Source organism: Colossoma macropomum, unplaced genomic scaffold (genome assembly GCF_904425465.1).
Source record: "Colossoma macropomum unplaced genomic scaffold, Colossoma_macropomum, whole genome shotgun sequence".
Lineage (NCBI taxonomy): Eukaryota > Metazoa > Chordata > Actinopteri > Characiformes > Serrasalmidae > Colossoma > Colossoma macropomum.
In genome coordinates, this window is record NW_023494807.1 from 14,457,439 (window position 1) to 14,480,758 (window position 23,320).

The 23,320-nt window shown below is 37.8% G+C and overlaps 1 protein-coding gene across 1 annotated transcript in view; it reads left to right on the forward strand.

The window, feature by feature from the left end:
* The window catches only part of kcnab1b (potassium voltage-gated channel, shaker-related subfamily, beta member 1 b), a 104,913-nt gene that overhangs the window by 77,083 nt on the left and 4,510 nt on the right, over window positions 1–23,320 (forward strand). Inside the window, exons 10-12 of the mRNA XM_036556605.1 lie at window positions 20,366–20,451; window positions 21,221–21,341; window positions 22,267–22,361. Coding sequence (XP_036412498.1) covers window positions 20,366–20,451; window positions 21,221–21,341; window positions 22,267–22,361 — 302 coding nt within the window. The remainder of the gene's footprint in view (window positions 1–20,365; window positions 20,452–21,220; window positions 21,342–22,266; window positions 22,362–23,320) is intronic.

A 23,320-nucleotide genomic window follows, 5' to 3' on the forward strand; every position in this document is an offset into this window, starting at 1 on the left:
TGGAACAAAAGAGTTGTTAAAGTTTTGCACAGTCATATTGTGTGACTGTATACAGGGACTGTATACTCTCTCTCCTTCTGGACGAATCACATGCAAATGAGCTGAGTGGTGACCAATCAGACTGTTGTGTGTATCACTGTAACTGACTGTGTCTCTGCCATGGGCACACACTGAGAGGCAACACTGGAACACACACCGAGCAGGAGATATACAGATTGATAAAAAAGACACAGGCCATTATAATGTTAGATGGTTTTTAAGTGTAAACAATAGGTTGCCTTGGAGCTCAGAACTGCTGTATGGCTCTACACTTTCCCTCTTTGCGCCTCAATTTGCTCCTGTTTTAATCACACCCCCCCCCAAAGTGGCCAGCAGTTGTTCAGCTCACTGTTACAAAAATTCAGCATTAACTTAAATAAAAAAATACAAATTCCACTCTAGAACAAGGACACATACATCTTAACTATGTTCAATTTATTTTAAAGTTCCAATCTTTTTTTATTATTTTTGGCAGTTGCAGTTGAACAATTCCGGAATCTGGGGGCGCTGCTGCACCCCCCTTAGCACCCCTCCTTACCACGTCCCCCACTGTATGCATGTAGAAGTGCACATAATCACACAGCAAAAGGAGCAACATGTTATTCACCAAAATTTAGCTTGCTCTTACAGGCCATGCTGGAAAAAAAATGTTTCTTCAAGGGTTCTTTAGTAAAGAAAATGGCTCTATATAGAACCGTGAGCACTTAGCAAACCCTTTGCATGATCAAAGGGTCCATAAAAGGGTCATAAAAGTTTCTTCAGACTGATGGACAATGTGTTGTAAATGGTTCTATATAGAACCTTTTTGAAGAGGGTTCTATATAGCACCAAAAAGCATTCTACTATTGTCATGATACGAGCTTGTAACAATAGAAGAACCATTTTGGTACTGTATAGAACCTAATTCAAAAAGGTTCTATATAGAACCATCAACAACACATTCTCTATTAATCTAAAGAACCTTTCAGAATGCAAATCATGCAAAGGGTTCATTGCGTGTTCATGGTTCTATATAGAGCCATTTTCTTTACTAAAGAACCCATGAAGAACCATCTTTTTTAAGAGTGTACTGTGATGATGTAAGGTACTCCTTACATATTACAAGTAAAGACTATTGTATACACTTACCTATACTTACCTGTGGATCGGTAATCCTTATCTATAAGAACTGAAATGAGAACTGAGTGAGTTCTTCTGAGTTTTATTTACCTGGATGAGTCCATCCTCTGTAGAGGGGGAGGCAGAAGCAAAACCTGTAAGAGAGAAAATTGTGTTAATAAGTATACACTGTAATTGAAGAAGAATGTTTATGATGTAAATATGAACAGTAAGTGGAGATTATGTAATATAATTACTGTCGTATGTGAATTATATGAAAATTCAGTACTCTTATTTTACCCCATGTTAGTTTATTCTAGGGGAGGAGCTACCTGAATATAAGCAGCATCACTAGGGCTATCGGTGGAGATTCTGTCAGCACAGAGTATTTGAATGAACTGTCATGAGTGTATATGATCTATATGACTTTGCAGTCATAGATCTATGTTCTCTGGTTGTAGAGACTGTTATTTTTCATTTTTTGTGCATTAAGTGCGCATGTTTGTAAATATGTAAATAGCTGTAATTGCCAGTGTGTAAATAAAGGTGACGGGGAGAAGAATATCTCTTGTGCAAGCCGAACTTTTACCAGGTCTTCAGACCATTTGCCCGACACTACCCATAGAGTGTGCCCCTTACTACAACATACAGCAATTTGAATATTCTAGTATTTGTTTTAAATTGATATTCATTTCTCTATTTAGTATTCAAAAGCTTTGTAGTTTTCAAGCCACCAAAACTGTATCCTCAACTACACCTTTCATCAGCTAAGTTAGTTAGAATAACCTGCATATCGTTTTGTTTCAGTCAGTCTGTAAAGTATTTCACAGCCCATCTTATTTCCTCAAATGTATTCTGTTCATGTCTGACTAATTCCAGTTTGCTCCGTTGTTCCACCGTCACAGCTGCCAGCTGAAAAGCTTGCTTAGGGGCAATGGCGCTCTTCGTCACACTCTTCTTCAGAATCTGATCAAACAGGCTGCGGGGCAAATATTATCTTTTAGAACTTATCTAATGTATTATTTTCTGTTTTTGTATGTGCTAAAGTAGAAACTTTGCAGAAGTATTTTGATAAACTGATAAAGTATAAAGTATAAAGTATTTTTTTCTTTGTATTTAACATTGTTGCGCATTTATTACATATGACATTGGTAGGGCTGTCCAAATATCTTCCTGTACCTGTTGTATAAATGCCAGTAGGCTACCCATTTTTCCTAGCAGTCTTTGTTTGGTGAGCATGGGGCCGACCCATCAGCATTCGTCTAAGTGAGCAGTTAAAAATTCTCTGGATGTTCAACACACATTTAATAACCAGCTGTGGGGCTCGATCACATTGGCCCAATGCTGAGAGCAGCCAATAAAAAATAATACATTTACACACGTACAGACTTTTATAAGAGTCGTTTACGGTATGGGCGTTGCCATGCAGCTGGCCCTCATCAGTTGGGGTAGCTACTCCTAATAGCAAGGCAATATAAAGACTCAAGTAAAAAATGTAATAAAAGTTCAATTTGGTACCAGCCATTAGAGCAGAAATTAGAGATTAAACGTTTGGGACCAGACCAGCCAGAGGATTTCAACATCATTCAGTCTGGAAAGGACAAAACTGTTCCTTCAGTCTTGAATGGGTCAAGAGCAAAACATGGCTGTCTACGAGTGTTGCTAAAAAATACTCTTTGCTTTCCTTGCCTGCTCTTTTCATGCGCTTGCTATGCTATCACTTGAATTCATTTATGGATTGGTAGACTTTGAAAGAAAAGTTTTTGCAAAAAAGTTTGCAAGTTTGCCCAGATGAAAAATCATAATGCATCTTTTCTTTTTGAGCAGTGAACATCTCTGGTGAGTCATTTTGCATTTTTACAAGGTGTGTTATTCCTAATGCCTGGAAAGCAACGTGTTTCCCTGCTCTGAAATGTTGCTTTGGATACATAGTTGCAGACCACAGTGACCGTATACTGCTCGATAACTTTGAATTGTAATGGGATGCTGTTTAACAAGGTTTTGTGAGATCTAATGCTGTTATCATATCACTGTTATTCTCCACTTCCACCAACTCCTACACCACGTTACATTAATTTGTGATTACACTGATGGAGTGCATTTGTGTTTGGATCAGGTTTGTGTGTTTCATTGAGGAGTTGGCTGCTGCCCCTACAGTTTTTTTTTCTGTGCCAGAGACGCCACTGGATACAGTTATACAGTTAATGTTGCTAGAATAGGTAGAACGCTCCTCAATGAATCAGGTTGTGTCTTCAGAACTAACTGTTGTATAAATACAGGATGCAGTTGAGGTAGGAGCGATCTTCCTAGCACTGGTATACGGTATGGAACAATCCTCTTCAGTTTTCACTCACGCACATTTGAGACAACCTGAGCAGGCTGTACCGACATGTCACAGCTTACTGACGCAAGCAACATGACGCATCTAATTCTTATGATTAGAAACATTAAAATGTACAGTTCATTACATTTAATTCCAAACTCACCACTCGTGGCTGTTTCCGCCATTTGTCAAGTTGTTTTGAGCTGTGCGTGAAAGACTGTGGGACACTGCTGGTCTCAAAGGATACACCAGCTGCGTCCTTCCATTACTCACAAACGAAGGGTGCATTTCTTGGCAGCATTCAAAAGATTATACAAAAGGGAACAGCCCTCGGTGACGTAAAGGCCGAGAAATGTATCCTTCTTCATCTGCGTCCTCAGCTTTGAGACACAGCTAAAGACTAATCACTGAAATCTGTGACTTTAAATTGATAAATGTGATGTGCTCATTTGTTTTGGATCAGACAGTTGTTAAATGCAGAGTGCAAGTGGTGTTGTTTAAAATTCATCTGTGAATTATTAAAGACTCTTGGCCTGCCTTGCCATATCAACAACATTTGCGTTTGTAGGAAACAAAATACATTTATAGCTGTTATTTTTTAACATCTGTGTGGCTGACCTTCCATTTCAAACTGAATTACTGTTGTGGGAACAATGCACAGTCTTTACTGATTGATCCTGATTCTCACCAAAGCAGCTGGTAGCCAATAAAATGTAATTAAACAAGCTATTGAACAGGTTAATCAAAGAAAAGCGTGGCTAATTGAGGCATTAGTGGTGAATTTGGACATCAGTTTAGCTCAAACAATGTGCAAAACAACAGTGTTTGGTGATAGAGACATATAATCAGTCTATTCAGTCTATCTGCCTTTTCAAATAATGCCAGACCAATAAACTCAAGCACCCACAGTTTGCCAGACAGTACCGGAACTTTAAGTGGGACCATGTTCTATGGCCAGATTAGACCAAAATGGAGATTTATGGCCACAAACACCAGAGTTGGGTTAAACATAGGCAAACCAGGTGGAACAGGTGGATCTGTGATGTTGTGGGACTGCTTTTCTTCCAAAGGCCCTAGACAACTTGTTCAGACAACATCACAAGTGGGCTCAATGAAGTATCAGCAGATATTAAATCAAAGCCTGACTGCCTCAGCCAGGAAGCTTAAACTAGGCCCTGATTGGATCTTCCAGCAAGATAGTAATCCAAAGCACACCTCAAAATCAACACAAAAAATAGTTCACTGACCACACTCAAAGTTAGGCTGCCAACAATTGTGGAGAGCACTGTAGCACAATGTTTTGGGCGAAAAAGTAGTGGCGAGGAAGGAGGCCTAAGTATGATGTCTTATTATTCAACTATTAATATTTTCAAGTGAATTAAGCCCATTGGTAGACTAATAGGATGATGTAACCCACTGTTTTCTCAGTGTAGTTTCTTAGTTCTTTCTATGCACCGAAAAGTCTTTTTTTCTTTCTGGCATCTGTCAGTTGTGTTAGTAGTGTAGTAGTAACAGTGTTAGTGGTGTTTGATTCTGCATTCTGAGTAAATATGATATTCAAGTATCCATAAGAGTTAATGAACTGAAAAAGAGAACTCAGTACTGAAAATGCTTCTTAGCAATTGTAAAAAACTGCAAAGCCTATGGTCTCTCTCTCTCTCTCTCTCTCTCTCTCTCTCTCTCTCTCTCTCTTTCTCTCTCTCTCTCTCTCGCTCTCTCTCTCTCTCTCTCTCTCTCTCTCAAGCAGAGGGGATTAGAGTAGGCCCTGTAGGCCCTGTGGGGAATAGATGGTGTATTTTTGGGCTGATCTGTGTCAAGGCTTGGGAGAGTGAGAGAGAGAGAGAGTGAGACAGAGAGAGAGACCCTGCTGTGACTGTAAGCTCTAACCTTCACTTCTGACTCCCTACACCCACTCACACACACACTCACATGCACACACACTCATACACCAGCCAAGATCTGTCCCACGTCCCACCACTCAATGACTCAATGATAAGCTACCACAAACCACTTAAACTCAACCCCAACAGTGCAGAAGAGCTTTTCTCTGCACTTCTAAAGTACCTTATCAACACACGAACACATTTCAGATCATAAATGCAGCAGATAATCTTTTGCGATTTGAAGCCTCTGAGTTTTAGAACATTTCTAAAGATATGCTAGCACAGACTTTGAATGATAAACCTTAGCGTTAATATGCTCTGTAGTCACTATGCATATTATAAAAAGTTATAATAAGGGCTAATTAACGCTAAAGCAGCTACATGCTGGAATTTTTTTAAGTGCAGATTCAATTTAAAGTTTCATAAAGGAAGTTCCGGTTTATTTAAAGTATTGTGTCATGATAAATACTGAAGCAGTCAATTCTGCCAGCCTCCTACCTGCACTCTGTCTCCTCCCTCATTTCTGTACAGCATCTGTCAAGAGTTTGGAAACCTGGTTGAATGTATGCTTTTCAGAATCTTAAAGACCCTGTTTCCTACATTTTTCTTGAAATTTTTTGATTGGCTTTCCTGTGTTGTGCGTCATTCAAAAAGCAGTCCAGGCTGAAACACTCCTTATAATCTCCATGAGTGAATGAGTGGGGCTAAACCAGTGTTCCCCTTACGTCTAACATAAACCTTTGGGGGAGCATCATGGGAGGCAGATGCAGGTAGGTTGGGCAGTGTTGTTCTGATGTATTCAGATATCCAAACTCATCTCAGTATTCTTTTTATTTAATTAAGTATTCAAATAACACATGTGATTTGAATTTAAAAATATAAAAAAAACATAAAAATAGTGGCTGTCCAAAAAAAAAAAACAAACAAACAAGTATCTCTATTTTTTTCTGCATCATTGAGAGCTGCAGCTGCCCTTTACATTGTGTGTAAATTTCATGATGAATGGACCAATAGAAATGCTTTGAAATTAACTGTGATAAAATGTTTTAGATTTATTTAAAATTAAAAGTAAATAACATTTTTTGACTTGTCCTATAAAGTGTCTATGTTAGAGATACTTTCCTTTTTTGGACAGTAATGAAATGGACTATTCCGCCAACTTAGTTCAAACTGCAGTCCCACATTTAAAATAAAAAAATCTATTTAACAAATAATTAGGTATTCAAGAGCTTAGATATTACAAGGATTATGTTATGATCTATTTGAACCCAAGGCATTTATTGAGATAGTAATAAGCTAAATATATACAAAATCATCATTTATAAGGTACTTTCTATTGTGAGGTGTCTGTCTCAAATCCTAACCCTTAAACTTCAACTTGTGAAACTAATACTGTCCCATGTTTTCATGTCACTACCTACACACAAATAGTTTTAGCCCATAGGTGGAGTCTTATTTAGCCACGCCCCTGCATTTTAGAGCAGGAAGTGAGACTGCATCTCTGTCTCTCATGGCCACATGGTGAGCAGGCCATTGTTTTGAAGTAAATTTGTCCCCAAGTCTGAAAATCAGTGTGTAACATTAAGAAATGTCACTACTGAAACACATAGTTTCTGCAGTTTAGTAAACTTTTTTGTGTTCTAATGAAATACATGATTTTATGTGGATACAACTTTTCAAAGCTGTGTTTGCTGGTCATGTTTTGGCTGGCATTTTTTAGTTCTGCTCAAAAGTAGCTCAAATTGTCACTACTGAAACATTCATTACCAAAACAAACAAAATAAACAGAATTAAGGTATAGGGTCACTGAAATCAAAATGATTTTACTGTAAGGTCCAAGTCAATTAAAAGTCCAGAATTTTTTTTTTAAATCTGACTTTGAACCAGTTTAATAGAATTATCTATATACAGAATAAAAGATTTTGGAAATTGTTAAAATGGGATGAAATATACTTGGGTGGCTGTCAGTATATTTGGAGGGGCACCCAAATTTGGCCTTTGTATGTGGAAACACAGGGCTAAATTGCTGTAGTTTGAATAGGCGTATGTATGTAAATATGTTGTTTTTGACACATCGCAAAAAATGAATTTAATACCGGCTGTATTTGTAGTTTTTGTGGACTGGTGAGTGAATGTTTTGAAACATTAATGTGTTTACATAGTGCATCAGACTCTTTATTTAAAACAAAAAAAAACAATAATATGGCCACCTCAAAGGCATTGTGATCTAAAGGCTTATGCTTAAATGTTTGAAATGTATTTTCATGGCAAATGCGATTTAAATTAATTAATAATTGAAATTAATATTTAATGTATATCCAACACACAAGCCAGTTTTTTTAAAATGCCCTCAAGGAATACTTTTTAATATTCAGCATAAGTGTTAGTAGAGTTAATTTTAACAGGCATAGTAAATTTAACAGAAAACTTTGTAATCCTTAACATCAAAAGGATCAAAAGTCAATTGCAGACCTAAAGCTGTTGATGCAGATTAAATGTGTAACTCATTCAGATGTAACTCAAATGTGCTAATTTAGAGAAACATTCTGCATGAGAATTCTTCACAGTGGTGCTGATAGAAACCAGTGTTTACATCCAAAGTGTTTAATGCCCCTAAAAGCTACTTCACAGAAAACTATTACATGGAATGATGTTAAATATGCTCCCTGATGCACGATTTACAAAAGTTTTAAAGATAAGATTTTGGCATAAAATCAATTTTTTTAAAAATACATTCATAAGGGAAGAGTAAGGGAACATGCAATGTCCAAAAAAGAGGGAAAACTGGATGTGGGCCCTTTAAGACTTAAATTGAATGAATTGAATGATACAGTTGCAACGATGTGACTGTATCTGCCCCCACAATGTGAAGCAGTTCTATTACGGGTCAGTTCTCAGGATCATTTATGCAGTGTGTGAATCATCTTAAAGGCTAAAGTGGTTCTGGTGTGATTCAGTTCTAGCCTGTAAGGACAGTGTATGTTAGGCATGCAATGCAATGTGATTTGTGTCTGTATCAGTGTAGTGTTCAAAAATGTGCTCCTGTACTCGTATAAAAAAATCATGTCTGCAAAACTGTAACTACAGGAAAAGAAAAGATGCTCTTAACTTTTAATGTGCTTCATCAGCAAATGTTTACAGTGTAAAGTATGGAAGCTCATTCCGCAAAGTACAGGAGAAAAAAATCACAAAATTTGACTTACTATGTTAAAATAATTGAAATAATTACTTACATTTTGAGAAGGTTATCATTTAGAGATAACAAATCATTATGTCAAGATAATTCAGAGAAAACAAGTCAGCTAAGTCAATTTTATTGGACACTATTTCATTATTTCAACCAATAACAGAGGTGGGGAGCAGGATTTTTTTCTCTTCTCCTTGGCAGATACAGGCTTCCATAGTAAAGGGCAGTTGTGAGACTTTTATGTGACATGTCTGTACGACTTTAGCTCTGGTAAGATTTTTGTTTCCTTTTTGTAATTTTCGTTTCTTATTTGTTCATTCTAAAGAACATAGGCTTATTTGTATTTGGTAACATCCATAGCATCTCTCTCTCTCTCTGTCTCTCCCTCTCTCTCTCTCTCTCTCTCTCTCTCTCTCTCTCTCTCTCTCTCTCTTGCTCTCTCTTTCTGTCTGCTTCTTGCCATACGAATGAATAAATTCCCCAGGTTAAATCCATAAAGCTACTCGAGATGAGAGGCAAGGCTTGAAGTACATTTTATGAAGTGGGTGACCCTCAGAGAGCTTTAGAATCGATATGCATATTGCATTGAATAAGCATTTTTTTTCCTTGCTGAGAGCAATTACACAGTTTGAATTCTTCAGTACTGAAGATCAATCTTCAATAGCGTTTAAGAATGTACAGCTTTATGTGCATTTCAGCTGGTGAAGGGAACAAACTGGCACTGCAGCAGGTTATAAGGAAGCAGTTACAGGAGACTAATATAAGTTTATGGGGATTTCTACTTTTTAAAATGTGGCTTTTATTTTGAAAGCCCAAATGAAACTTAACATGAATAATGCTTGACTCTGCATGTTCACCCTCCTCTCCTGTCTGTTCTAAGCTGTTGAACCGTTTGCATCTAAAACTCCACAAGATTTAGGACAATTAGAGAAGGAAAAAGCAAAGACTTTATGAAAACCTGAAGCAGAAAGAAGTAAATGAGCTACTTTAAGCAGTGCTCATTAATCATGGTGCTTTTAAAGCCATGTTTTGAGCCAAATTTAGACAATTTTCCTTTTACCCCCAATGAAGGTCAATCAGCCATGACTGTTTTGCACTGGAGATACAAAGCTAATGTAGCTAACAATGTAACAGAAGCTGCTAGCGCACCAATTAGCATCATTCAAACTGCGCCTTAACTTCAAACATGCTCTCAAATGTTTCTGTGGTTAAAGCCTGAATTGTGTCTGTACTTTTGTCTATTTTAAATAATAGTTTGCGAGTTCAGACCATGCCCTCAACTTCTGGTGGGGAGACTGTTGGTGCCGTCCATTCAGGAGGCACCTGCCTAAGTAGGCTGCCTTTGTGAGACAAAAGCTGTCTCAATCGAAAGGCAGCATAATGTTTCATGTTAAAAGATGTCAATACACTTATTTTTTAAAAAATAATCCTCATATGATATGTTAGCACCAAGCTAATGGAGTTAGCACAGCATTATGTTGGATTTTGATATTAGCTGTAGTTTAAATAAAGACATTGCAGCTTGTAACAACTATGTAAGAACCATCTTCTTTACTTTGTATGTCACAGTTTTTAAGTCTTTCTTTAAAGGCTTGAACATGAAGTATGTCTTTTATTATTGCAGCATTAGCCTGTTAGCCACTTAGCTTTCTGCAAACTTGCTGAGCCACTCTAATGTAGGCAGAATATATCCAGTTATAGAGAGTATAAAGTGTTAACCAGTTACAGAGAGTCTGTTAGCAGCAACCAGCAATGTTCAACTGGCAATTCTTCACCTGGTTGGATTTTATGTGAACGGATTTCAACAACTGGAGTTTTTCAAACCATGTTGAAATGTCCTTCAAAGTATTGTGCTTGTAACGTTCCTGTTCCTGCTGTAGTTTCAGTTTTATTCGGATGTAGTGGCAGCTGCAACCTGCACAAATCTCCCATAAAGGCCTCAGTGACACTGAATGGGACATAAAATTAACAAGTGAGCACATTTTCTGTGACTTAGGAAAACAGTAATGAACAATACTTCTGTTCCACAAGTGTTATACATATTTCATAATCTGGAAATACAGATGTCATAAAACGTTTGTCAGATACATTGGCCTTGTAGCTCCAGTACAAAACTAAAGGAGCAAACTTAATATCAAATATCAGCCACATTTGGGGTAAGGTGAATATTGTATATATTTGATTCCATAATTTAATCATTTACTCATGGTTTGCTGAAAGAGCTGGGAAATATGACAATATTTTATCGTTATTTTGATCCATTTTGTTATTTGATAAAACACACTTTTCTGAGTAAATGCTGGGTATCATCTTTACTTAAACGATCCATAGGCTACATTTTTCTTGTATTTTGTGCTTTTCCCTGAGGTCCGTTTATGATGTTGGAATGGTTTTATGTACCAAAACAGATATAATTTATCTTTACATGACCATAATCCAAACTCTCTTTAAGCAGGCCAGTTAGATGTAAATACAACACAGCTGATTGGCTGCCCTGTATTGTGCCTCAATCAGAAAGCAGTCCAGGCTAAAACCCCCCTTATAACTTCAGTGTGAATGGGTGGGACTAAACTGCTGTAGGCTGCAAATGTAAGACGTCACAAAAATAATGACTGAAAAACTTTAGCAATGTTTACATACTAAATCAACCTTTTATTTTGATTGAGGAAAATTGAGGAAAATTTGTTTCTCCATGATATGAGCCACATAAAGAGCACTGAACGACTGCATGTGTCTTTACGGTGAGGGCACAAATGGTCCTGTTTAACTGCAGTGCAGTGTGTGAGACAACAGAAATAGCTGTATTTATAGTTTTCGCTGACGTTATACTGATGTGGCACCACTGGCATATTGTGTCTATTATTGTGATATATATTGCATATTGTGAAAATATCTTGAAAATATATTTTTGTCATATTGCCCACCTCTAGTTTTGCCTGTTCTTCATCAATTCTGGTTTAGAGTTTGCATCAGCTTTAACAGAAATGAGAGATTAAATTTACATATTTCTTTAGTAAAATAATCTTTATTATAACTGTTTCATTTAGAGTTCAGCACACAGCACAGATGCATTAGGAACACTCATCCCTACACAAGCAGGATAACAAAATGACTAAGAAGTCAGTTTATTTCCTTCCCTTGCAAGAAATGTCACCCCCCCCACACACACACACATATATGTATATGCACATACACATGTGCACACACACATACACAAACCTTTCAGCAGTACTGCAGCACCTCCTTGCCCTCCTACACATTATTAGAGAGTGACAGGTCATTTCACACACACACACACACACACACACACACACACACACACACACATACATATACATACATACATATACATGGACAGTTTTTCAGACACACATACACATATGCACAGTCACTGAGCTATCCACACACACACATACACCAGGACTGCAGTCTCTGCATTGCAGTCAGAAACTCCCCACATTTCCCCCTTTCTTTATCCAGCTTTGACCAGAAATCCTGCTGAAGACTGTAAAGCTAATTGGGGGTTAAATTTATCCTAAACTGATCATCTATCTGACATATCATCTATTATAACATCATTTAGACACTTGAATTGATGATAAACTGTTGGTTAAAATCCATGCGGAAGGCCTGTAAATTAAGCTGTAGAGAATTATGGTGAACAAGGGTTTCTCTACTAGGGTAAGGCTTCGTTTACACTTCATAGCAAGAGAAATCCATAGCCATCACTTTATCTTCTATAACAGAGGTCTTCTCATGCGTGCCTTACATCCAGTTTGTTTCCGGTCCTGGATTTTGGCAGGTGTAACACTAGGTGGCCAACCAGTTCAGTTACATAAACAAATCAGTCAATGACCACTGATCACAAAGTATAGGACTGGAAACTGCACTGTAAAAAAATTTTAGCTTAAAAAAAAGAGTTTTAACTTAAAAAAGTTTGTGTTCAGGCTGTCAAGTTAATTGAACTTCAAACTAGAGGTCTGCATGGGTCCTGCATAAAACACTTCTGTACTTTACCAAAAAAACACATTGATAGGCACAACAGAATGTTTGTCAAGACTGTGCTTGCAGTAGAAGATGCAGATTGGAAGGCACACGTGATATAATGGAGGAGGACCTAACGATTCCTCTGAGCACAGCTTGTGTATATGACGCAGCTAGATTAAAGTCTTTTGGATGTTTAATTGCTGGTGTTCACAAGCGAGAAAAGAGAATTCAAAGCTGCAAAAACTAAATTTTAGTTGGAACTTGGAATGTACGGAGTAAGAACCATGGTAAGCTGGAAGTTGTGAAGATGGAAATGGATCAGCATCCTAGAGATCAGCAAACTTAAATGGACCAGATTAGGACACTTTCAATCAGGAGAACACAATATCTACAACTCGTGAACTCATGTTGTCTTTAAGGATGACAGGGAGAGGAGTAAAGAGGGAGGAGAAGGGGCTGTGTGGAGTATGAATTGAACAGCTTGTGTCATCTTACATTTTGCTCCTTTAAGCATTGCAGGTGTCCTTTACAAAATGTCAAAATTTCATGATGAATGGACCAATAGAAATGCTCCAAAATAACTAAAAACAAAATCTCATGACATCCTCTTCTCTTAAAAGAAAAGAAGGTTTTGCCATCTTTTGCACAATTACTACTTTGGAGGTACTTTTTTGGACAGTGCTGAGAATAATCGACTGCTGTCAGTCAAGCAATGCAAGCGAAGAAGAGAAACGTATGATACAACTCAGGCTGAGATTGCCAAGACCTGCAAACAGGATATACTGCTGGAGATGGGAGAACTAAATTTCGAGGTTGGAAATGAGATGGGAAATACAGCTGGAGAACACGGCCTTGGAAACAGGAGTAAAGCAGGAGAACAACTACTGTGAGTACAATGACTTTTTCATTGCTAATACAAAAGCAACCAAAATCTGTACATTTAGACATCACCAGATGGAGTTCACCCAAGCCAAAAAGAAGACATTCTTTGGACCAACAGATAGAAGAGCTCCATTTTAATCACAAAGAAATTGGCCTGGAGCTGGCTGGGGAACAGATAATGAACTTCTAATGTGCAGTCTTCAGTTTACGCTGAGAAAACAACAATCAAACTGTCCAACTTCCAAAATATGACCTGGTGAAAAGATCGAATAGAATGCAGCAGTTGCTGAGGTACTGAGTGCTTCTTCTGATCAATTAGAAAATAATCAATTATTCAGTTGTAAAATGAAGTAAATGTGTGGTCAGGCAGGACAGACTTCAGTCAGCATGCAGTTGTGTGGGTGATGTCTCTGGAGAGGACGCTGGTTATCAAGAGTGTGATGTGAACTCCAAACAAACTTTGAAGCTTATAGCTGGAGAGGCAGTGGGCCTCTAGCCTCTTCTCTCTCTCTCTCTCTCTCTCTCTCTCTCTCTCTCTCTCTCTCTCTCTCTCTCCCTCTCTCTCTCTCTCTCTCTTGCTCTCTCTTTCTATCTCTCTCTGTGTAGGAACAGATGTATTGTGCTCAGCTGACATCCTCTCATTACCTCCTCCCACTGTTCTCTCCCACACACACACACACACACACACACACACTTATGGCACCGTGCCGCAGTTTGGACACACACACGTTTGCTAATGAACGAGTGGGTAGAGGACTTTTATTTTCATTACACTTTAAAACAAAGCTTGCTATTTTCAGCTCTCTCTTTTTTTCTCTCACGCTTATTGATGTTCAAAGGTTCCACTTATACACTGTCTTACCATAGCGCTTTCCACCTCCAGTTCAGTCTTAGAAGTTGGTTGCATTTTGTGCTTCCCTCGATCCAACCTTTAGACACATCTTACATCTCCAGTTTTGGTGCTTTATTGCAATTCTTCTTCTTTTTTGTCTGTTTTCTATTCTCAGTAACAGTTTCTTAAGCAGCTACACATCCTTTCAGACCCATAGCTCTGAGCTGTCTTCTCACAGCGGAAGGATGGACAGAAACACCCGTGGATTTCTCAAAGATAAGAGTTTTAAATGCTGTCATCTGATGGTGACAGTTTTGGTGGTCTACCAGGCCCTGCACGGTTGTTAGGAGTCCCATAGATCTTTTCATCATTCATCTAGATCTTTTCATCATTCATCTAGATCTTTTCATCACTTTTTGAACTCCAGTTTTGGACAATCCTGTTTCTTCACGTAATTTCCATTGGCTTTCCCTGTCCTTAACTGGATAATCCTATGTCTAATCTTCTCCCTTAGCCATTGATGCACATGAGAAAGAAATCTGCAAAGCATCTAATGTTAATGTCTCTTTAATTTTCATTATGCTTTTAAACAAAGTCTGCTATTTTCTGCACTATCATACGTTTTTCTACCTTCTTTAACTTCCCTCACCTCTTATGTTATTGATATTCAAATGCTCCTCTTAAACATTGCCACACGACAGCACTGAGAGATGAAAAAAAAAACATTTATGGAAGTCCTTGTCTCCTGCATTGTGTTCTCAAGATGGATGGTGAAGTCAGTGGACTCAACAAAGCACTGCTGCTGGTTGAATAATGGGCAAAGCAGAAGCCTAGAGCGTGCCCAATGTACCAAAATAACACAACACAGCAGTGGCATTGAGAAATGCAATGCAGTTCGTAAGGGTTTTCTCTGTCACAGAGTGACTGTTTTATACAGGCAGGGCAGTCAAACTTTTTCAGATATACAGCCGGGGATTGTGGACACCTTGTTGAATGCAAAGACATTTTGATCTAACGGTTTACTCAAACGTTTCAAAAGTCTAACACAAATATCAGATCTATGAATTTCCTTCCCAGAGCAAATACTTGAAATTTCACTTTCATTTCATTTTCATTGAAATACATGAAATTTTTTCATGACGTACAGTGTTGGCACTAGGCTTTACATGAAATTTTTATTATGTGTTATGTATATATACACTCCTAACGAATGGCAGAAGCTTGGCTGTGTCTATGACTGAGAGAGAAATTCTGATTGGGTGCTTGGGCATTTTAAGATTTTAACCCTTTTGTTTCCAAACAAAACTTAACAATAAGGGTATGACTACAATATTTATCATATTGTAATATATAAACAATAGAATTTCTCAGTCACAGTCAAGCTTCTACCCAACTTTTTTGGAAACCAGGTTGAAAGATGGGAACTGTATAAGCTAAGTAACACTAACAGGCAGAACTATGTTCTTGTATGATGTAACTGAGTGGTTTGCCTTAGGTGGCAGACTTTTTCCGGGAATTCAGTATGCCATATGTGTATGCTTTGTAGCATAGTAAGCTAATAATCATGGAATATTTATAAAGTAGCATCTTCTACAGTGTGGTAGATTTTATGGAAAAGTAATTTTGAAAAAAGCATCAGAAGAGGCCTATGTACCCTGTTTCGACAACTGTCCTGCGACCCTCAGGTTTGAGTATCACTTGTTTGTGTCGCTTTTGAGGATGCTTGATATTTACTTGATAGGGCATTTGCTGCAGTTAGGCATCTTACTTATTTTCTTACTGTAGTGTAAGTAGTGTATTCAAAATGTAAATATATTAGAATATTTGACAAAAAACAAGGTAATGATGTTGGATGATTAGTTCTGGATCATTCCTCATTGGATGGAGCTCCATCACTCTACAGATCACAGGTCCACTGCTCCACAGCCCTGCGTTCAGGGCTTTATACCCCTCTTGCCAATGATTGGCATTGGTGACCTTTGGCTCATGTCTGGCTGCTCCAGAGCATCCCTTTCTATTCACAGTGCTTTTCTATGGAGATTATACAAGCTGTGTGTACACAATTGAACGCGTGTCAGCAATGGTGCACCTAAAACTAGCTGAATTCACTAATTTGAAGGGGTGTCTGATGTACATTTCCCAACAAGCCACTAACTAAACTGTAGCTGATCTATTCAGTAAAAACTGCTGTAAAAAAAGACAGAGGTGAAATGCTGGAACCGTTCAAGAACAGATGGCCACAAACAGTTACATCATTCACAAGCTTGCTGACATCAAAATGACTGACGGCGTTTTGAGGTGATCACAGCTTTTGTTAGAGTCTCTGTTGATGGCTCTGGAAGTAATTAAAAGGAACTAATTATTTTACACTAAGCGCACAGCATGAGGTCTGTTATTTAACTCATGCACACTGTCCGCTTTATTAGAAACGCCTACTGTGTTCTTCCACTCACTGACCACTTTATTAGAAACAGTCACCCTATTTGTCCTTTATGTACAGTACTTTGCAAAACCACCCACATTTAACCCACAGAAAACAGAAAATTAAAGCCTAAACAAGTAAATATAATATCAAATATGTTCAGTATTTAGTGTGTCCACTCTTTGTCTTTATTAGTTTCCATTCTTTTCAGGAGATTTGTTTTCAGTTTTTCAAAGACATCTGCAGGGATATTTTCCCACACCTCCAAAGTTAAGTTTCAGAAGTTGGTTGCATTTTAAGCTTCTCACAATCCCAAGCAATCCCAGTTCAAAATTTTCGTTCATCGGTCCATAAGCTTACTCCATGTGTCAGCTCCTTCATATCTCCAGCTTCAGTGTTCTAGTGCAATTTTTCTTATTTTCTCAGTAACAGCTGAGAGCTGTCAGCTATACATCCTTTCAGACCCATAACACTGAATCTTCTCACAGTGGAAGGATGGACAGGGACACCTGATGTTTTAGATCGAAAGTAAGAGTGGAGCTTAATTTTCTCTTATCTCTCAAAGATGACAGCTTTAAGTGCTGTTTTTAGTTTTAGTGGTCTATCAGGTATGGTTGTTAGGAGAACCATCTTCTATATAGCTTTATTTTTTTTTCTTTACAGTTTTGAAAATTCTGGTTTTTTTTTCTTTTCCTTTGCTTTTCCTTCTGCAAATGGAATATCTTAAATCTAATCATCTAATTTCCTCAGAAATATCTCCTTTAGCCAATTTAGATGCCCATGAGAAAGAGATTTGTAAGGCAGCTATGGTGAGTTTGGGTAGTTGCTTGTGTGACTGTAAGTGTCTCTTTAAAGGGGAACATAATGTCAGTGAGAGTTTTGGGAACAGCTTTTGTTGGGAGTACTGGTTAAGTTTAAAGATGGAAGGATGGAAGAGTTAAAGTGTACAAAAGTAAAGAGCAAATACTGATAGATTTGATAGATATCTATCATGCATACTGATAGATATAATGTTTAGTCGTTTCTGTATAATTTTCTGTTAATTATATGTTTCCTGCCATTTTTCCAGACACCGAAAAACGAATAACTTGTACTTAATGGTTTTGACTGGAAATTAAATAAATAAAAGGGTGGTCTCTGACTTTTATACAGTACTGCAGGGGTACTACTATCTGTTGTCATGTGTAATTTGTCACTTGCCATCTATTCTATTTATCAGTGGTCAGTTTCTGACTACAATGGCACTGTTTATCAGATATTATTTGTGTGACCTGGTAGTGTGTGTGGTGCTGGTACGAGTGTACCAGGCACAGTGGTGTTGCCAAGGGTTTTATACTCATCAGTGTCACTGCTGCGTTGTGAGTGGTCCACCACCCAAAAATATTCAGTCAAGAGCAGTTCAGTGCTCAGAAACTGACCACTGATGAAGAGCTACAGGATGTGTAATATAAACTGTGCATCAACAGATAACTGTACACCAAAAAGCTGCAAGGTGGATGTTTCTAATAAAGTGAGGGATGCGTGTGTGAGTCTGTGCACAGGACATTGTTTTCCGCAGTACAGGCACAGTGACAGATTTCATAACAAATTGGCAAGCAAGCACTTAATTCTCCAAAAACACTGCAGGGAGGTGTCAGAGGTCCTCCAGAAATGCATAGACAGACAAAAATAGTAAGAAATCCTGATCCAGTTACCAGCATAAGAGGATGCATTTGCACTGTGTACTCAAAATCTGTTCTATTTTGGATTCTGTGCAGTGGAATAGTTGCAGTGTGCACTTTCAGTGCTTCCACAGGATTTTTCACCCTAGTAGTTGCTTTTCTTTTGGTATTCAGTAACTATATTTGACTAAATGTATCAGAGCAGGTCTTTGTATATTGTCACATTACATCACCAAAGCTGTTCTTCAGCTCTGGTCTAGTGTGTAGTGTGTATGTGGTGTGGGGTGGGGGGGGATGTGGGATAACCGGGACTTCCCGCATAAGCCCTTCTGCGTCAGCAACCTGCATAGCAAGCAGCTTCTATTCAGAGAAACTACGCCATCTAGAGCTCCTAACAAAAAACAAGCCTGGGGCTTTTTGTCATTTACAAGTCAAGTTCATTTTAGAATTGCAAGTGTAATTATAATTAATATTATTATGTGTATAAATGTAAAGAGAGAGTAAGAGAGAGAGAGAAACAGAGAGAGAGAGGGACTGTGTAACTAGTCTACAAATGTCAGGCAGCCATGGAAATTGTTTAAAAATTATTTAAGTGTGTAAAGTAAAAACACATTAGAAAAAATATAACATTAGAATAAAAATAAATTAATTAATTAAAAACAGCTAACCATTACCAATTTCCTACTTTATCCCACACAAAAACAGAAATGATAGTTTAGACAACAGCACTATTGCACTGATGCAAACCATTATTTAGTTTACCCTATTCATCTGTCTTGCTGTCTTAAGTGAATGCAATGTGTCACTAACGTTGTCATCTGCTGGGGAATTCACAGCTAACAGTCAACTTTAGTACAAATCAAACATTTTTTCTGTGATTTTTACATTTTAAAGTTCTGAGTTGTATGCTTGAGGTGGAACAGTACTTTTGGGCTTGATTTTTGCCACAAAAAACACAAATAAATGCTTCTTTGGGTGCATCCATACTTAAGAAACTCCTTTTCCAGAGAATATGATAGGATTTCTAGAGACCTGTCGATTCGCATGAGATTAATATAACCTGAGGTTACATCTCTGTGGTTGGCTTTGTAGCAGGTAAAAGATGTCAGAATCTCTACTGATGCAAGACCACACAGTCTGTAAAAACGACTGATATTCGGACGGGACTAAAATCACTGAGAACCTCCCCATGTAAAACTAATCCCAAGTACTACTAAAGATGTCTAAAAGATAATATTTGACCTGCAGTCTGTTTGTGTGAAAGCAGGCCTTTATCAAATTCTGGACCTGTCGTTGCCCTACAGCAAGCATTTCCATCAGCAACTGTGACAGCTGTGGCAGTTGTTTTGTTAATCTTCTAAGTGAAAATAAACTAATGCTGACTAGAAGGGGTGTATAGTCCTCTACAGGGACTTAAAAAATTCAGATAACATAAAAATGAGAGAGACAGAGACAGAGAGAGACAAGAGAGAGTAGACAGGAGGACAAAAATAGTAGTTCAAACCAAAAACACCAAACCCAGAGAGCAGTTTTGACTAGATATTGCTCAATCCTAACTGACCCCACCCCAGGCACTTCAGCCATTACAAGCATTTTAATTAACTGCATCGGTAAAATCACACAGATTATCACCTTGACTGCAGTGCACCATGGGAGCACTTGTTTCTGCACAGAGATCAGTCAAATTGTACTTTGCTAAATCCAGAAGTAGCCTAAGTGGATCACATAAGCTCATGAAGTGTCCTCATTTTAGGGAACAGTTGGTGTGTCCGCTGACTTTCTAATGAAGTGCACTAGGTAAGTGTAGTGAACAAGGTGTAAGTGCACACTTTCGCCCACGGCCTCAACCTCTCTGGCAAAGGGGATGGGTAAAGTGACTATAGTCCATATTTGGCACATTTTTTAGCGCAGTGCTTCTCTCAGTGATCATAAGGTGGAGAGCTGTGTATATACGATCCATCCATCCATCATCTAAACCGCTTATCCTTCTGGGTCGCGGTGTGTGTATATACGATGATGGGTGATATTTGTTGCTTGTAATTTTTTCCCAGAAATTGTGAGGGCGATGACTCACGCTATTAACCAGGGAATGGCCATGTACTGGGGGACATCACGCTGGACTGCCATGGAGATCATGGTCAGTTGAACATTTTATTTTTATAATACTTTTGTTGACATATACAGTCATATGCTAAAGTTGGCCATTTCTGGTTACAAATTACATGTTTTGTTGCATTTCTAAGTGAAAATTAAGTTAACACATCCTCTACATGAGCAAACCTTAGTATTAAATTTCTATATGTTGGCTGAGTTTAACATATTGGGAAACTTTTGCACTGGACACATCTTATATTTTATTTTATTTCCCAATACGTTTAGCAAATAAACAGTAATTTTGTGTTTAAAATGTTTAAAATGTGCAGATGTGTGTTCTCTGTAGAGGATGTGTTTACTTATTTTCACTTCAAAAAAACATTTCATGATGAATGGACCAACAAAAATAATCTAAAACCACTTGGAATAAAATCTACTTTAACATACAATGCTGTGCAAAAGTTAATACTGTGTCAAAATTGCTATTACGTACAAATCATTCATTTCTCAGGAGATATTTCTCAGGAGATTAGATATAAGCCGATCCACTTGCATATAGTTACTGTCTAAATCTCCATTTATTGCATTTGCTTTGTCTTTTACATTGTGTGAAAATGTCATCATTGGACCAACAAAAAATCAAAAAAAATTATTAAAGGATATAGAACAAATTGCAGGTAAATTCCATATTTAAGTTTCTTTCCTGCTCAGGATGTGTTCACTTATTTTCGCCCCTACAATATTTACATATTTTTATGTACTCACAGTATTCACAAACCCTAGATTCTCTCTCTCTCTCTCTCTCTTTTTAGGAGGCGTACTCTGTGGCTAGGCAGTTTAACCTGATTCCTCCGGTGTGTGAACAGGCTGAGTATCATTTCTTCCAGAGAGATAAAGTGGAGGTGCAGCTGCCTGAGCTCTATCATAAGATAGGTATGTCTACATTTAGTCCACACTGACAAAGTAATGTAGTGAATTAACCTATTAATTTTACATTTCCCTTGGTCGATCAAACTAAATGGCCAAAAAGCTCATTTTTGACAAAACAAAAGAAAATGCTAATTTATTGTATCAGTGCATCCTTAAACGGTATATCATATTTTATTACTAAAGTACCTCCAAATTTTTTATAGATATCAAAGTTTTACAGTGCAAGCAAAATTTTTTGCTTCTTCTTTTTTCAGAAATGTGAACAGAATTTTGATTGAGGACCACACGTGCAAGAAAACATTTTGACCTGAGTAGCCTACCACGTATTCGTTGTGTGTGAATACAAACGTGTGGGATGCACTGGAAAAATCGAGCACTACTGTTTTAACAGGGTATCATGAGAAAATGAACCTACATGGGTCACAAGAGGCCTGACTAACTGGCTAAAGAACAAACCTGCATAGCTTTCACATCTGATTGTTTTGTTCAGAGCAGCAAGTGAGAGACTTGTTTTTTTGCTTTGGCTGCAGTCTCACAGCAGTGAAGTTTGTTTTGACACGTATTGCACAGTGTCATCTCAGGAACACAGGTCTTTGCCCAGCGCCATTAGCCAATATGCTCCTATACCACAACCCAAGGTCTGAGCAGATTACTTTTCAGGCCAATAAGTCTTAAAAAACAGAAAGCAAAAAAACAAAGGTGAGCACCAGAGATGTATTGGCCAGAGTTTAATGGGAACCTGGATTAGACTGGATTTCCCATCTACCATCCTTATATGGCTGTATACGTCCAAAATGGTTAACGGTTTGAGTTGACACCTATGCTTTACATGACAAAGCATGTAAGCATGCAAAGGACATGCCAAAATACACAGGCACTATTATAAATATGCTCTTGCATCGTTGTGTTTTATGTGTTTCCATTGTAGGTGTGGGTGTGGTGTCCTGGTCTCCTCTGGCCTGCGGAATCATCACAGGAAAATACGAGAACGGTGTCCCAGAATCCTCTAGGGCATCCATGAAGGTTGGCCTGCACTTCACTGCCAATAGTCCAATGTTTAGACTTTACACAAAGCTCAAATGAACAGGGCCCAGTTCCCCAAAAGCTTTGTAGTATTAAGATCATCTTAACTGGTAGAGAGAGTGTTCAATGTGATGCTCTCTTTACCATTTAAGAATGATCTTTGTGCTAAGATGCCTTTAAGAAGCCCAGCCCTGGTAAATAGACTCATAGATAGTCAGACAGATAAGTAACTATGTATATAAATGCATGTCTTATGAAGGTGCTAGAGTGCAACAACTGCTGGCAGTCACTAATCTTAGGAAACTGTATATTTATTATCAGTATGTGTCAAAGTGAAATCCTTTTAGAGACACTAAACAGCTGCCATAGACTAGACTGTATCATTTGACTCCTTTTTATAAGCACAATTTTGTACATGTTGTACTTGTACATTTTACTTATGCACTTACTTCTAACTCACTGATAGAAATGATATTCTTTTTTTCTAGAGCTCCATAATTTCAACTTTTTTCCTAAAGATATTAGGCATGAAATATCACTGTTATGTAAATGGCATACATAACTTGTCAAAATTTTAGGGAGACCTAGCTTTACCAAATGTTTTTGCTCACTTATCATATTACATAGAAAACTGTTTAAATGTTGCTGTTTTTCTGTGCAACAACTGTCATTCTTCACACATTTTATCCCCTTGTTGTGATGTTATCAAAAAAGATTTGCTTTTAATAAGATTTTGGAAAACTGTCAAATTATTATGAACTCTCCATACTGAGGAGGACACTTTAATGAATATGAATAGCTGAATTTGACCTATCTGACAACTGTCTAGGGTTAGGCCTAACATTCAAATAAGCACAACAAATTGACATTCCTCTGTCCAGTACTATATATAATGATGTGTGCATCCACAAAATGCTGTCATGGCCAGTTGGATGAATGAGCAAAAGACAGACTGGCCG